The sequence below is a fragment of the Gadus morhua genome, chromosome 19, assembly GCF_902167405.1.
Source record: "Gadus morhua chromosome 19, gadMor3.0, whole genome shotgun sequence".
Lineage (NCBI taxonomy): Eukaryota > Metazoa > Chordata > Actinopteri > Gadiformes > Gadidae > Gadus > Gadus morhua.
The window spans coordinates 8739064-8753393 of record NC_044066.1 but is presented as its reverse complement, the minus strand read 5'-3'; the positions used below and the strand labels follow the sequence as shown (position 1 = coordinate 8753393).

At 43.1% G+C, this 14330-nt stretch overlaps 2 protein-coding genes across 6 annotated transcripts in view; both read left to right on the top strand.

The window, feature by feature from the left end:
* Positions 1 to 802: 802 nt before the first annotated feature.
* Positions 803 to 2451, top strand: tmem250 (transmembrane protein 250). Of its 2 annotated transcripts, none has more exons than XM_030342052.1 (2): positions 803 to 851; positions 1611 to 2451. In XM_030342052.1, the coding sequence occupies exon 2, from the start codon at positions 1882 to 1884 to the stop codon at positions 2302 to 2304; it is 423 nt and encodes a 140-aa protein (XP_030197912.1). In that variant the 5' UTR covers positions 803 to 851; positions 1611 to 1881; the 3' UTR covers positions 2305 to 2451. The 2 variants fall into 2 exon arrangements, with proteins under 2 accessions (XP_030197912.1, XP_030197911.1); XM_030342051.1 differs by having other exon boundaries at positions 817 to 1044; positions 1611 to 2450.
* Positions 2452 to 6748: 4297 nt separating this feature from the next.
* nacc2 (NACC family member 2) overlaps positions 6749 to 14330 on the top strand; it is a 34094-nt gene continuing 26512 nt past the window's right edge. Inside the window, exons 1-2 of one of the 4 annotated variants that reach the window (XM_030342561.1) lie at positions 6749 to 7061; positions 9162 to 9204. The gene's annotated coding sequence lies outside the window, so the exon portion shown is untranslated. Of the gene's footprint in view, positions 7182 to 9161; positions 9205 to 14330 lie in introns of all 4 variants that reach the window. The other 3 variants (XM_030342559.1, XM_030342564.1, XM_030342560.1) reach the window with 3 other exon arrangements.

Genomic DNA, 14330 nt, shown 5'->3' with positions numbered 1-14330 from the left:
GCTGCCACTTTAATTAAAACCCTGTGTATTTAATTACTAAAAAGAATCATCAACTTGAAGCTATTTTAATTAGACAATTTTTTTTATCTTCTCTTGACATGTTTATGTATGTTTGATCAAATAGTATTATGTTTGTTTTATTTATATATTTATATATTGATATATATATATATATATATATATATATATATATATATATATATATATATATATATATATATATATATATATATATATATATATATATATATATATAAATTGCTAGCTATGTAATTCAGCACATTATTAATGAATGTAATAAACTACTTTTTTTAAACTGCCTATGTTTGTAATTTATCAGATGCCCTGCCAGCTTTCACATAACTGAGATGTAATCATTTGGCCAGCTCATAAATCCCAACACTGAAGGTGACTTGATGTGCAGAGAAAGTTGAAGATGAGGCTAGGCCAGCAAGCCTAATGGGTCTTAACAAGCCAATTTTATTTATTGCTGGCTCAAGGACAGACACCGCGTGGGTGCGCATAATGTATAGCGCTCTCTCTCTCTCTCTCTCTCTCTCTCTCTCTCTCTCTCTCTCTCTCTCTCTCTCTCTCTCTCTCTCTCTCTCTCTCTCTCTCTCTCTCTCTCTCTCTCTCTCTCTCTCTCTCTCTCAAAAAAGTGCCTTGCTGAACGTAAGATTTAAGGGCTATTATTTGAGGGTAATAAGTCACACATTTCGCCACATAATATATTATATATCCTAAAATAAATAAGCACTTATTCAGCGACATTATTGGAACGCTATACCTTTAATTCACGTCTGCCGTCATCGTGGATGACTGCTGTGTTTTGCGACGTGTTGTAAACGCTAGTAAGTGTTGTACCTGCTACCGTCGTTAGATATTATCATTATTTGCTGAAACTACATCAACACTTTTAAAAACGTGAAAGAAAACGATTTAATTCATAAGAATGTAATTTATAATTGAAAATCGGTTATATGTAGGGGTCATCTCTGTACGAGGTTGCATGTTGGTGATGGAGACGTTCGAGGAATTTTCCATGTGAGATGAATCAACGTTGTTTTCATTTAAAAACACTTGTATATATGTATATCAGTTCTTGACAGCTTAAGTCCTAATAGATGCATCGTGCAAAACCATTAACAGTCACTTCTGTATTGCGCGATAACAATGTTATCTCAAAAAAGGTCGCCCATTTTATGCATTGAATATGCCTACATTTATGACAAGACAACCACAGCTCTTTAGGGGTTGTGTTTATGTATGTTATAACGCAGGAACGGTGGTGTAGTGGTTATAGGTAGCGTGCTTTGTACCACTCCTCGCACGTTTTCTGTTTGGATTGTTGATTATGGCCTAAAGCGAGTTGTCAATTTGTAGCTTATTTCGTTTTTACTATTATGGTCTAAATATGTCCATATTGAAATGCAGAGCTCTTAATATTCCAATTGAAGGTGCTATATCATGCCATCGTTTAGATACTAACAAATGGTACATGGGCCAATTTCATGTTGGATGCCATACAGGAATGGCAAGAGTTCCCCCAATTTAAAAATACCTACTTCACACCCGATAACGCCTGATTAACACAGATTGTGTCCTCACAGAACCATGACGTTGCTTTCCCTACCCGAAACAACTCCTTCCCTTCCGGGACTTTGAAGAGCAGCACCGCTGCTGCCACCAGAGGGTCCTCCACCAACAGGTACCCCTTTAAACAAGAAGCACTTCCGAGTTCACAGACAACAACAACCCAATAATGCTAATGCCCGGGGCGCAAACGGCAACACAACAGAGGACTCGGCCCGCCCGTCACCACAGCTCCCACCGGCCCTCCCCTCGGTGCGTATCCTCGCCCGGGGTGCGGCCGGCCCACCCATGCCTGTGATCCCCATCCCGCGGAGGGCGCGCAGCTTCCACGGCCCCCACACCACGTGCATGCACTCGGCCTGCGGCGCCTCCCGCGGCGGCCAGCTGGCGCACGCCACCAAGTACAACAACTTTGACCTGTACCTGCGCTCGCGCTGCATGTACAGCTTCCTGCGCTTCCTGCTGTACTTCGGCTGCAGCCTGGTGACGTCGCTGCTGTGGGTGGCGCTGTCGGCGCTCTTCCTGGCGCAGTACGCCGGCGTGCGGGCGCTCCTGCGGCTCCAGTACAAGCTGTCCGTCATCCTCCTGCTGCTGGGACACCGGCGGCTGGACTTTGGCGCCCTCAACGACCTGTTCATCTACAGCATGCACGTCACCATGTTCCTGGTGGGCGGACTGGGCTGGTGCTTCATGGTGTTTGTGGACATGTAGCGCCTTGAAGGAGGACGGAGGACAATGGGACACATGGTAGACTAGGCTGTGTGTGTGTGTGTGTGTGTGTGTGTGTGTGTGTGTGTGTGTGTGTGTGTGTGTGTGTGTGTGTGTGTGTGTGTGTGTGTGTGTGTGTGTGTGTGTGTGTGTGTGTGTGTGTGTGTGTGTGTGCGTGCGTGCGTGCGTGCGTGCGTGCGTGCGTGCGTGCGTGCGTGCGTGCGTGCGTGCGTGTGTGTGTGTGTGTGTGTGTGCAAGATTTGGTCCCCCTTCAGATGATTTGTGTAAAATTCAGTGCCTTGCGAAAATATTCAACCACATTGAAATCAGCTTTGTGCTGAATTAGAAACAATGCTGAGGTGGTTAGGGCTGTAGTCAAGGAAATGTTGGTCGACAATATGAACTAAATGGGCCACAGGGCACTGTGGGCCCTCTACCTAGTAGCCTAAATATCACCTAAGGGCTGTGTGGAGGAAGTGGGTGTCAGTTTTACATTGTTGAGCGGGTTGCACATCAGATAAGCCAAGGAACGCCACGGAGCACCGCGTCAGACAGAAGTAAGGAAATACGTAGAAAGACTCTGTTTTAGGTCCTGTTCTGAATTTAATATATTGTGTTGCAATGGTTTGTGCTGCCATACCGGCCAAGGTGCCAATTCTGATATGTTCACACTCAAAGCCTCTCAATGATATTTCTAACATAATATAGCCTATCCCTCCGAAATAATAATAATGGATTAGAAAGGTTTTCTCATTCTGAATGTAACGCCAGCGATTTTCCGACAAATGAGAATTTGGTTGGACAAGACCAGAAGGTTTCCGCCCTGGAGATTTTGTTATTACCATGTTTAAAAGTGCCACTGGTTATATGTTTCAACAAGATTGTTGTGAATAACATGAAATACCCTGGTTGCGCATGGTGTATAAACTGAGGAGGAGTTTCAGCTCCTGCAGGTTAAACATGTTGCCTTAACAAGTAACGGGTAGGCCCAACATTGGCCAACGCCCCCGCCTGTTTAGTAAGCATTGGTAGCACTGACTTTCTAAAGGAACTGAAATGGGAAGTCAAAATGTTATGCATTCAAGCACGCAATTGGAAGCCGTGCAACACCGACCATACACTGTCTGGAGTGGTGGTGTATTATTTTAAAAGTGCTCAAGTCTCAATTCAAGTGTGGCCTTCATGTTATGTTGTGAAGAACACTAATTAAAAAGAGGACTTTATTGGAAAACATATCAGGAATTTGCCAGCTAAGATGCAGGACAGGGATTTGGTTTGCCCACTATTCAAAGTGCTACTGGTTGCGTGTCTGACCATACACCTGACACTGCAAATACTTCATCTTTGGGGACTGGGTACCTTGCTAAAATGGAGGATTGAATGTAGCAGTAAATTGAATGGGAGATTCTGCATCAGTGAGTTGTGGGAGAAAGTTCATCTTTTAGTAGTTCATCTATCTCAAGCATGAGGTTCAACAGGGTGAAAGTCGTCAAGTGGCAGAGTCAAACGCACACGTCTGGAGGATCTCTGGAGCTCATTGTACACAACAAGTGTCCTCAAACCAGCCTGTATGATCTGATGCTAAACCTGCCATGAAATGCCTTCCAACACAAGGTTGCAAAGCTGGTAAAGATTTCCCATTGCAGCAAATGGTCTCTTTACCATTTGCTAATGTTATTATCATATTAAAGCAGTCTATTTCATTTTCCTGGACATATCTACTTATAAATAGTTTGACTCCTGACAACATTCATGGGGGTTGTTGTTGAATATTTTTGCAAGGCACTCTGGCTGTATTAACTTATTTTGTGAAACAGCATACACCTTAGTTATTGAAGGGCTGTCCGCACCTCAATCAATGTCTTGAAATTGTTTTTCTTTAGTTCATGTTTTATTTTATTTTTAATCATGGTTGATTTCCAAAATATAATTTAATTCAAACCGTTTACCTTGTATTTATCTTTACCATCCGATTTTCCAGTTCTGCTGTCTGTTTTTAATGGTGTAGTCACAAGATTAAATTGACCTACCTATTCTAATTGCCTTACAAGACGGACTGTCTGGCGTCAAATAATATCATCATTTAATTCTGTACGATCTAAATCAATACTATGTTTGTGTCAATGACATCGTCGGTGCCGTTTGGTTCTCAAATTGCAGTTAATTTAGTTTTAACTAGGGGGCAGTATCATACAGTGATTGTCAAACTGGGATAACTTGGCTTGATTATGTTCATTATGGGCTGTAAAATGAAGCCACAGTGTGCCAACTAAATAAACAACTTAATTGATGTTCGTCAATGTAATGTTCAGGCAAGCCTAATGTGACTCTTATGTTTTTACAGTTTGATATGTCAATTATAAAATGATTAAAACGACTTATAATTGTATGAGCCATTGCACTGGATTGTGGTTTTAGTAGTTTTGTATTTCTACGTTCAAATTAAGTTATTTCCAATACACAGTTAAGTTACAAATAGGGCCTACGTTTTCTTTTGGAACACAACCTTGAAAAGGGTAGGCTCACGGTGGTTCATATGAACCATTTACAGGCAACACGTAGGCCTGTAAAAAAAAGGTGGAATTATTACAAGCTACAGGCCAACGTGATAAAACTGAATCTGCTTGCTTCGTTCAAATTATTCATTTTCTGTTTTGAAACGGAGACCAACACAATGTGGCATTTCCGACCAATAAACAGCCAATGTTTGTTCGTTTTTCTTAAAAGATAAACAAAAAACGAGCATTCAAGCAGAAACTAAGCCATTTTGATTTTCATACCCGTTTTCGTTTGAAAATCGACTACATAGATTTATCGCTTTCTGCACTCATTAGCTCGGACGAACACTTGGTGCCTCTATCAGTCATCCATCAAAAGCGGGCCCACCGTGTTTCTCACAGGCGCCTCTGTTTGGCTTCCCTCAGAACACAATGACCAACCGAGACCCAACTCTCCCATCTCTGCCAACCATAACAATGGCTGTGGCTGTGTCCCAATCACCTTATATAGCCTCAGTATGCATACATGCATCCCTACAAGAAATACAGAGAGCCGATCGAAGACTTGGAAATAAGGACAGCATAGGCCACCATAGCATAGACTCTGTGACCTTGACACATCTCTCCTTATAATTGGCGCTCGACGGACACGGCCTACTCGAAAGGGCGTGATTTCCACATGTCTCAGCTCCTAAACGTTTTAATTATTATTATTATTTGGTTATTGCGTAGGTAAAGCCCCAGAGACAGTGGAGGACTTTGGTGTAGGCCTATGCACTGCTCTCGACGCGTCGACGCTGCAGTGCGTGGCTTGGCCTGCTTTCTTCGGGATCTGCTCGAGACTGGCAATGGCTCAAGGCCGCACGCGGATAATCGGTGCTCAACAATACTCTATTGTTTTGCGGATCAACGCATATGCATCACATTCTGAGCCGAGTGAGATCCAAATGTCTCAACAGTACAGAGGTGAAATAGAAACGTCAGGTTGACTTGTAGTTGTGCAGGGCAACTCAAAAGAGTAGCCTGGAGAGACATGCGTATCGATATTTTCTAACCTCATTTATTTGCTCCCTGGGCAACCTATCGTATTTTATAAAGACTGGAAGTTAACAATTTTGCAAATATGCATACAATAATGGAGAAACAAAAAAAAGTACTCAATAATATGGAAATAACCATGCCATGGAGGCACCTCCCCAAATTTTTGAATAGTACGGACTTATATAGTTATGTAGGCCTAATGCATTCATGACTTTGACCCTCAACTGAGAAGCAAGCAAGACACCAATAGGACTACTTTTCAGACTGGAAAAGTAAAGCTATCTTTGCAAAGTAGTCTATAGTGAGGGAGCTCATATTTGAGCTATTACATTGATTAGAAAAATGGACGTTTCGTCCAGAGAAAAGTTCACTCTATCTCAGTTAATATATAAGGGGAGCGGCAAATGTCCTGTTCCCTAAACAATAGCCCTATAATCAACATAGGGCCGTGAGATAACAAACCACGCAGTCCTGCTGACTGTATGGCGCACCGTTGACCTCGTTTTAGTAGCGAGAGGTGCGAATCCTGTCGGCGTTTATATAAAATGTTATCGCATCGGGCCACGGTATAATATATCACCCCGGCGCGCCACTCGGAAATGCCAGCGGTACACCTTTAAACTCGCCTAGAGTGTCCTTTAAACTCGACCAACGTGTCGGTAAGAAAAAAAAAAAAGGTACACATTTCTGCGCACAGCACCACCACCACCGCCATACGACGGTGTGCCGCCGACTTTGAGAATCGAGACTTGTCGGCGCACAGACACGCACACAGGCACACACACACACACACACACACTCTCTCTCTCTCTCTCTCTCTCTCTCTCACTCACACACGCGCACACACACACACACACACACACACACACACACACACACACACACACACACACACACACACACACACACACACACACACACACACACACACACACACACACACACACACACACCGACTTGAATATAACCTAAAATAAAGTCGAGTGTCACCAGGCATTTTCCCCTTTACAAAACGTCTGTGTCTTTAAAAAAGTCTTTACCGAACGGTGAGTGATGTCAGGCAGCACGCAGTTCATATACCGTTCATGTGAGCTGCGTTCACTTCCTGCAAACGGAGAGCACGCGAACAGAGTGTCGTTGGATATGATGGGGCGCGAGCGGGGCGATCTGCTAGAGTGAAGCGAACAGGCGAGGCGAGAGAAGCCCGGGCCTGCACCAGAGGTACCCCGCAAACTTTAGAGGTGTTGAGAGGGGTATACGATACCCACATCTTCCTCTTCTTCCACCCCCTCCTCCCCCCGGCGGACACGTATTTTTTTTATGAAGGAGCCGCATTCAGGGGTAAATATTCTCTATGTCTTGTTGACTTGCGCATACATTTCGTACGAGGGCTTTACGTTGTGTTTTTATTCGCCCGACCCTCGTTTTTATGTCCTATCGATCGCCTTACTACAGGATATGGAAACTTAGCCAGATATTCTGCTGACTTGGCAATGCGATATGGGGCATTTGTTCGCACCGGCAGCTAAACTAGTCATTTTAACTTTTGTGTTGGTATGTTTTTAAGGGTTATACATCCAGCCGTGATGCCATAGGACCTACATTAACTCGCGACCACACTTCATATAGCATTATTGTACATGTATGCTAATGATTGTGTTTATTAAAATCTACAGCATTCCCCAGCCACTATTCAAATCTGTCCTGATAAGGTTTCAAATAGTCAACCAGATGTCACAGTTCTCCCAGAAGAAAGTGTCCTAATGTCGCTCGTATAGTCACACTGGGTTGAAAAGGGTAGCTCAGTGTCATCCGTTTTGGGGTTTTCTCCATGAAGCTAAGTTTTGTGTGTGTTAGGACATGGACCCAGAGTGTGATGTCGCTCTGGTTAACATGTTCGGGCACATAGGTTTATGGTGTTCCTTACTGTCAAAGGTGATGGACGCGTTACTGTACCGTTCTGCTCCGGGTCATCCTGTCATGATCACGTGGACTATTGGACGTTTAAGCATAATGCCTGTACAGTTGTACTACACTTAATAGAGGCACGCCATGGTTTGAATAGTGTTTCAATGGTGTCTCGATGGTTTATTTTTGTTAAAGAGTATGGTTAAAAGCCAATGAGATGGGAAAGTATGGCAATGATGTATGCTGTTTTTATTCCTCTTAATCAGATGTTAACACATTTTAGTCAACTGAGTTCCAAAGCCCAAAACGACAGAGGGAAAGATAACTCAATTAAATTACATTATCATAAGGACATTGGCATTAGGTGTACATTTAATTAGAAATCCATTGTCCTCATGGGCATAGCAGCATTTCAGGTCTACCCTTTTTATTTTTTTTAGCTCTCTGTATTTGATTTGCTGGAGTTATTTGAGTCTATGAACCTGCCATAGTATGGATGTTTATGGGGCTGGTCACCTCACATGAACCCGTAGGTGAAAGCCAGCCTCAGGCACGCTTACGCTATACAGTATGTGGCTGGCTGTCACATAAGCTGTGGTGAAGTGCTCATTTCCTGTCACTTTTCTTTGCTTTCCATCTCAACGCAACTCCACTTCTACTCCTCTCTCTTTCTCAGCAGTTCTCTTTCCTTCTCTTTTTTTATTATTGGAAGGCAGGCAGGACTGCCTACTTCCATTGCTTACTCTTGTTTACTCAATACACATTGCATGTAATTACACAATGCCGTCGCAATGTAAAATCACCGCCATCTTAACAAGGGTATCACAGTGGAAATGTTATCGTCGTGATCTTGTATTCAAGGTATCTTCTGAGAATAGGCTGCCCCAGCATATAGACTCAGTCCAATGTGTAATGACGACACCCGATTCTTCCCAACAGTTGGTCATGGCATAGCTAGTCTGACCTTAGTAATCGCTGTGGTTAACCCTCGGTTAAGCTAATTTAGCATCAAGTTGAAAACTGTCTGAGGGCATTACTTTGGTTGAATGTTGTTGTTGGTTGTCAACTGTTTTTACAGTTTTAAATCACACTATTGTTTGTTATGCAAGTTCATTCAGCCAATATGCACCTTAGCCCTAAGCATTTTGCACAACAACAAGGAAAGAAACACAGCCGTGTCCTCGCCTTTAAATATGGTCCATTTTAATACACAGACTCATGCGTCAGCTATATAGGCAACACAAAGAAAGGTCTTATCTCAGTATTTATGATATTCTTACTCCTCCTCATTGCCGGGAAATCGTTTCGGAGTAATGTGTGTTTGTGCTGCCAAGTTTCTTTCTTCAATGTTTAACACAACACAACATACATGGAAAATGTGTTGGGCTTTTTTTCTCTTTCTTTCTAAACCAGGGCCTTCAACGCTACCCGTCTTTGACTTGGCCGGCTGCCAAAGGTTTGTGATGGTTCTCAACAGCTGTATTTGCCTGTGTGTTTGTGCGTCTCCATTTGTGTGTGTGAATGTGTGTGCGCACCCATGGCCTTGTGTGAATGTCTGCTTGCGTTTTTGTTCCTGTGTATGTTTGCGTGTTTCAGTGTTGCATTTGTGGGTGTGCGTGGGTGTGTGTGCGTATGAGTATGTCTTTGTGTGTCTCAGTGTACTGTGTGTGTGTGTGTGTGCCATGTCCTGGGATGGCCTCCCTCTATAGGCTGTGCTCTATACAACATTCCACAAGGGGGCCTGTGGCTGCGGGCAAGGATAGTCTCATGGAGAGAAAGCGTTTTTTGCTGGTGCACGCACACACAAAGACACACATTCACCATTCACGTGTATGCTCTCTCACTCACACACACACACACACACACACACACACACACACACACACACACACACACACACACACACACACACACACACACACACACACAGAGACACAGACACAGACACACACACACACAGACATTCTCACATGGACACCAACACAACCATATACGTGGACATTTGCAAATGTGTAGACACAGACACACACGTTCACACTTACGCCAACCTCACAACCCAACACACACATACACACACATTCACACTTACGCACGCATACATTCACATCGATACGTGTACACTCTCACACACACACACACACACACACACACACACACACACACACACACACACACATTATCACACGTACACTCACACATGCACACATTCTCACATGTACATTCATATACAAGCACACACACACACATTCTCACATGTACACTCAGAACCATGTGCATGCAAATCCAAACACACGCACACATCTATGCATGCATATAAATAAACACAGAGTGGAGAAGTGGTCTAACTTGTATAATTGCCTGGGAGACACCTATAAGATCATGAGTCAATAATAATGTTGTGGCCTTGGGTACAGACAACAGCACTTGCATAACCTCTCTAGCCCGCCAACCAACATTAATGGCAAGAGTTGAGGAGACAGAAGTGCTTCCATTACTGTACTGCCTTCAATTGGTTTGTGTATTAGACTTGTGAAGAATTGTGCTTGGGGCTCTTATGGTAGAAATTGATGATAACATCTAATGGAAAAATATATTAGTATTACCTTGCCTATACTCTATATGAATCAAATAAGTGTGGAGAAACATTGAGTTAAAAAAGTATCACACTCCCCCAGTACAGATGTAATAATTGCTACCCTTGTATTTTCTAAGAGTTGAATGGATGCAGTTGACCTGTTGGATGTGTGTAGCTGGTATGTTGACTGTGTGCAGCTAGCATGTTTCCATATATGGTGTCATACAAGCTGGGGGGCCATGAGAAGGAGAGCAAGGGAGCAGCGGATTTCCACATAAGAAAATGCAGTGGATTTCCACATAAGGAAATGGAAGCACGGGATGAGGTAGCGACATAGGGATGATGGATTTGCAGACTGGAGCATATAGGCTGAGGTCTGAGGAGAGGCTCTTGAGTTCATTGCCAAACAAACTCAGGCTTTGTTCTTACGCGTTCAGAAGTGTTAGTGAAAGTCTTTGTCTTTCATACTTTGGTTTTCTTGAACTCTCTTGTTTTGTTAAAGTGTTAAAATCTACAACTACGACGCACTCTCCCGTTTGTTGTTAACGTGTGTGTGTGTGTGTGTGTGTGTGTGTGTGTGTGTGTGTGTGTGTGTGTGTGTGTGTGTGTGTGTGTGTGTGTGTGTGTGTGTGTGTGTGTGTGTGTGTGTGTGTGTGTGTGTGTGTGTGTGTGTGTGTGTGTGTGTGTGTGTTCCTCCTGACATTACAGTGAGAACGATAATATGACTTGGGATATTAAATAATAAATCATTATGATGATCATTGCACATTCTACACATTCTTGATACATCAAGGTGCCATGGCCAAGCATGCGCATTACTTCTATCACATTCGAGCTACTGATGTGTGTAGGGCCTAGGTCTAAGTTAGACGCTCTTTAGGATGGGCTTCAGTAGCAGTCGAATTATTGAAATGTGGAATGAGAGAAGTTCCATAGTATCTCTTTCCTGAACTCCCCAATCTCTGCATGTGTGCATTATTTAAGGGGCCCAGTCGACTATACCAACTGGTAGGCTCTTAAGTTGGTCTATCACCATGACTTGTTATGGTAAATTTACAGCACACCTGGAGGGGAAGACAAATCTTACTTTCGACCTTATATAGTACATCGCCCGCTTCATCCACACAACAGTCATCAGCAAATTAGTTCATCAGCAGGAGGGTTAGCAATCCATTTCTATAGAGTCTGACGGAACATGTTCTTGACATACCGAAAGAAGGGCGCAGTTAATTATTTTGCCACCATTACTGATTCTTTGCCAAATTGTGACACTTCATGCATTGCCCATCCGTTTTGTTAATCCTCACTTTTATCCACAAACAGAGAGTCAGAGGTGGCTTTTCATAATTTGAGGCAATGCAACCAAAGAGGGAAATGTAACAACTCTTCCCATTTGGTAAATGGACGGGGTTCATAGCAATTCTCAGTATAACCACTCAAAGCAGCTGGAACTGCATGATATCCCAAGGGTCATCAAGTAGTGTTAAACAGCCCAGTGATAAAGCCATTTAGAATGCTTAAATAGGGCTCTTTAAGTATGATATAAGATCACATGGTTGGGATGTGTCTAATAATGATCTTTAAATTTGATAACGATGCAGTACAAGTTCACATATCGTATTGAACGGTTATGACCCAAACTCAGCTTACAATGTCAGATGTATTACAACTATATACAGTGACAACACACCTTTTGGGAGCTTACTCCATGTCAACATTAATCGTGGTATCACTTTCTATGCATCAGTGTTCATTCATCGTCTCCTATACTGGGTTGTACGCGGGTTTGTTATTGGAGAGAAGTAATGTTTAATGTTTAAACTCTTTCGGTCAACTGAAACACAGTCAAGTTCCCTGATAACGGTTAAAAAGTCTTCAGAAAGTCTCAAATCCATTGATCTGGTTAAGGTTAGGTTATCATGATTTGATTAAGAGAGAGAAGAAATTCAAGATTAAAAAAAAAACTAGTCGGTCTTTGCCTGAATGCTGTCGTCCTGAGGACATGATGTCCTTGTCCTGGTTGACCCCTAATGGACTCCAGTTCCCCCTCAACCTAACCATAGCCATGGTCGAGGAGTGTAGCGGGGAATGTCTTGTTTGTTTGGGATTTGATTTTCCAGGGCTTGGCGTTGAGTCTTATATTTCTTTCAACCCACAGTGTTGCAATGCGTTACATTCAGGACCTCAGCGTTTGGTTTCTGCATGTCTCTGCGCCCTACAAAGTTCGGTGGCAGGACGGATGGTGCATATATTCCGCACTAGTGTGAACAGTTAAGCTGCCAAAGTCTTCTCGATCCAACCGTTGGATGAAGAGGAACTGTTTGTCTGTTGGTGGTGTTCTGAGGCCTCAGGAGGACACCTGTATCTCTTCACCCTGGTTTAATTTAAATGTGATAGAACTGGTTTAAGGATTAACCCACGATCACATCGCAGGTTTACAACACAACACTCTCGGAAGAGAGCACTCTATAACAATGATTTGCTGAAACTTTCTTGGGTTTTCTAGGTTAAGATGAGCCATTTCATGTGCCCCAAAGTTATCTTATACCTAGCTAAATGCTTAGGTAATGGATGACTTGATGGATGTGGTATTGGTATGCAGGTATGTGATTGTAACCGGGGTTATGCAAGCAGTCCCACCTATTCCATCAATAAACTATAGAACATCTACTCTCTCAATATGGCATTTTGGAGGAAGTTATGTTACTTTTGCTCAGCTTTGCCAAAGAAAATTGAAAATGACATGGCATCTTTAGTTCCCAGCCGAAAGTGTGACAACGAAAAAGACAATGGGCCGAAGTAGCAATTGACGCCATAGAAAGTGGAGAGTAGGAAAAGTACTCGGAAGGGCCATTGCATATTGGACGCCGTTGCATGTCGCTCATTCGCGGGCTCTTTGGCATGCAGTGCGTCAGGAAGGCTTCCAAGAAGGAAGACAATGAACAGTAAACATGGCATATTCCTCCGAACAATTCCACATGAGATCACATGAATCACGTGATTCAGTTTCTCCGAATCACCCCGATCATCCCGACCACCACCACCACCACCCCCACCCCACCACGCTACCCCAAAACACGGCGGGTAATAACTATGCAGTGCTCAGCTTGGTGTTCATTGTGTGTGTGCACTGAAGCTTCTTGAGGGAGGGCACTCTTACGAAACAACTTAACGCATAAACTGCCTATTCATCTTTCCTTCTCTCTTTCATTCTTTCTTTCCTTCTTTCATGCTCTCTTTCATTCTTTCTCAGTCCCTCTTTCTCCCTCACTGCCTCTCACCCCACCTCTCTTTGTCTCTTTTTCTCAGCTATTTTCCCTCTCTCTTTCTCTCTGTCTCACTCCCTGGCTCTCCCGCTCTCCCTCTCTTGCTGCCTCTGTGTCTCTCTCTCGGTCTCTCAGTCTCTATGTCTCTCTCTCTCTCTCGCTCTGCTAAGTGACATGTTTGGCCATTGGCATAATGCCTAGCCAGATCACATGGCATCATGCCTGTGTGTGCTTGAGAGAGTGCGTGCTTGTCTCGAAGCCCTCATTGTATACGACAGTAAGAGTAAAGGAATTTACATTTGTATTTGCATGTGTACGTGAGACTTATGAGCATTTGCATTTGAGTCAAGACACGAAAAAAAGAGGATTCCAGTATAAATACAATCATGCACCCGCCACAGAGCTATGGCCGTGGCTGCCAAGAGCTTTGACAATGATATCTTTTTGATAGAGTCAGGAGGTCTGATTTCATGTTGGATGGAAAATTTGATAGTTATTGAAATTACTTGATGTTTGCCCTTTTACTTGATGGATCGTGCCTTTGAAAGCGCTTTATCTTGTTGAGGAATGTTTATCGTGGTTCATGACAAATGCACACATGCTTTTCACATCTGACCAGAAATCTCTGAGTTTTGGCAAATCCTTCTTTATAGCGCCATTCCATGCTCATCTCTCTTATTCGTATTCTAAACTTCTGGCTTAAAGCTGCTATGGAAACACGTGTATTTCCCTCCCTTTACT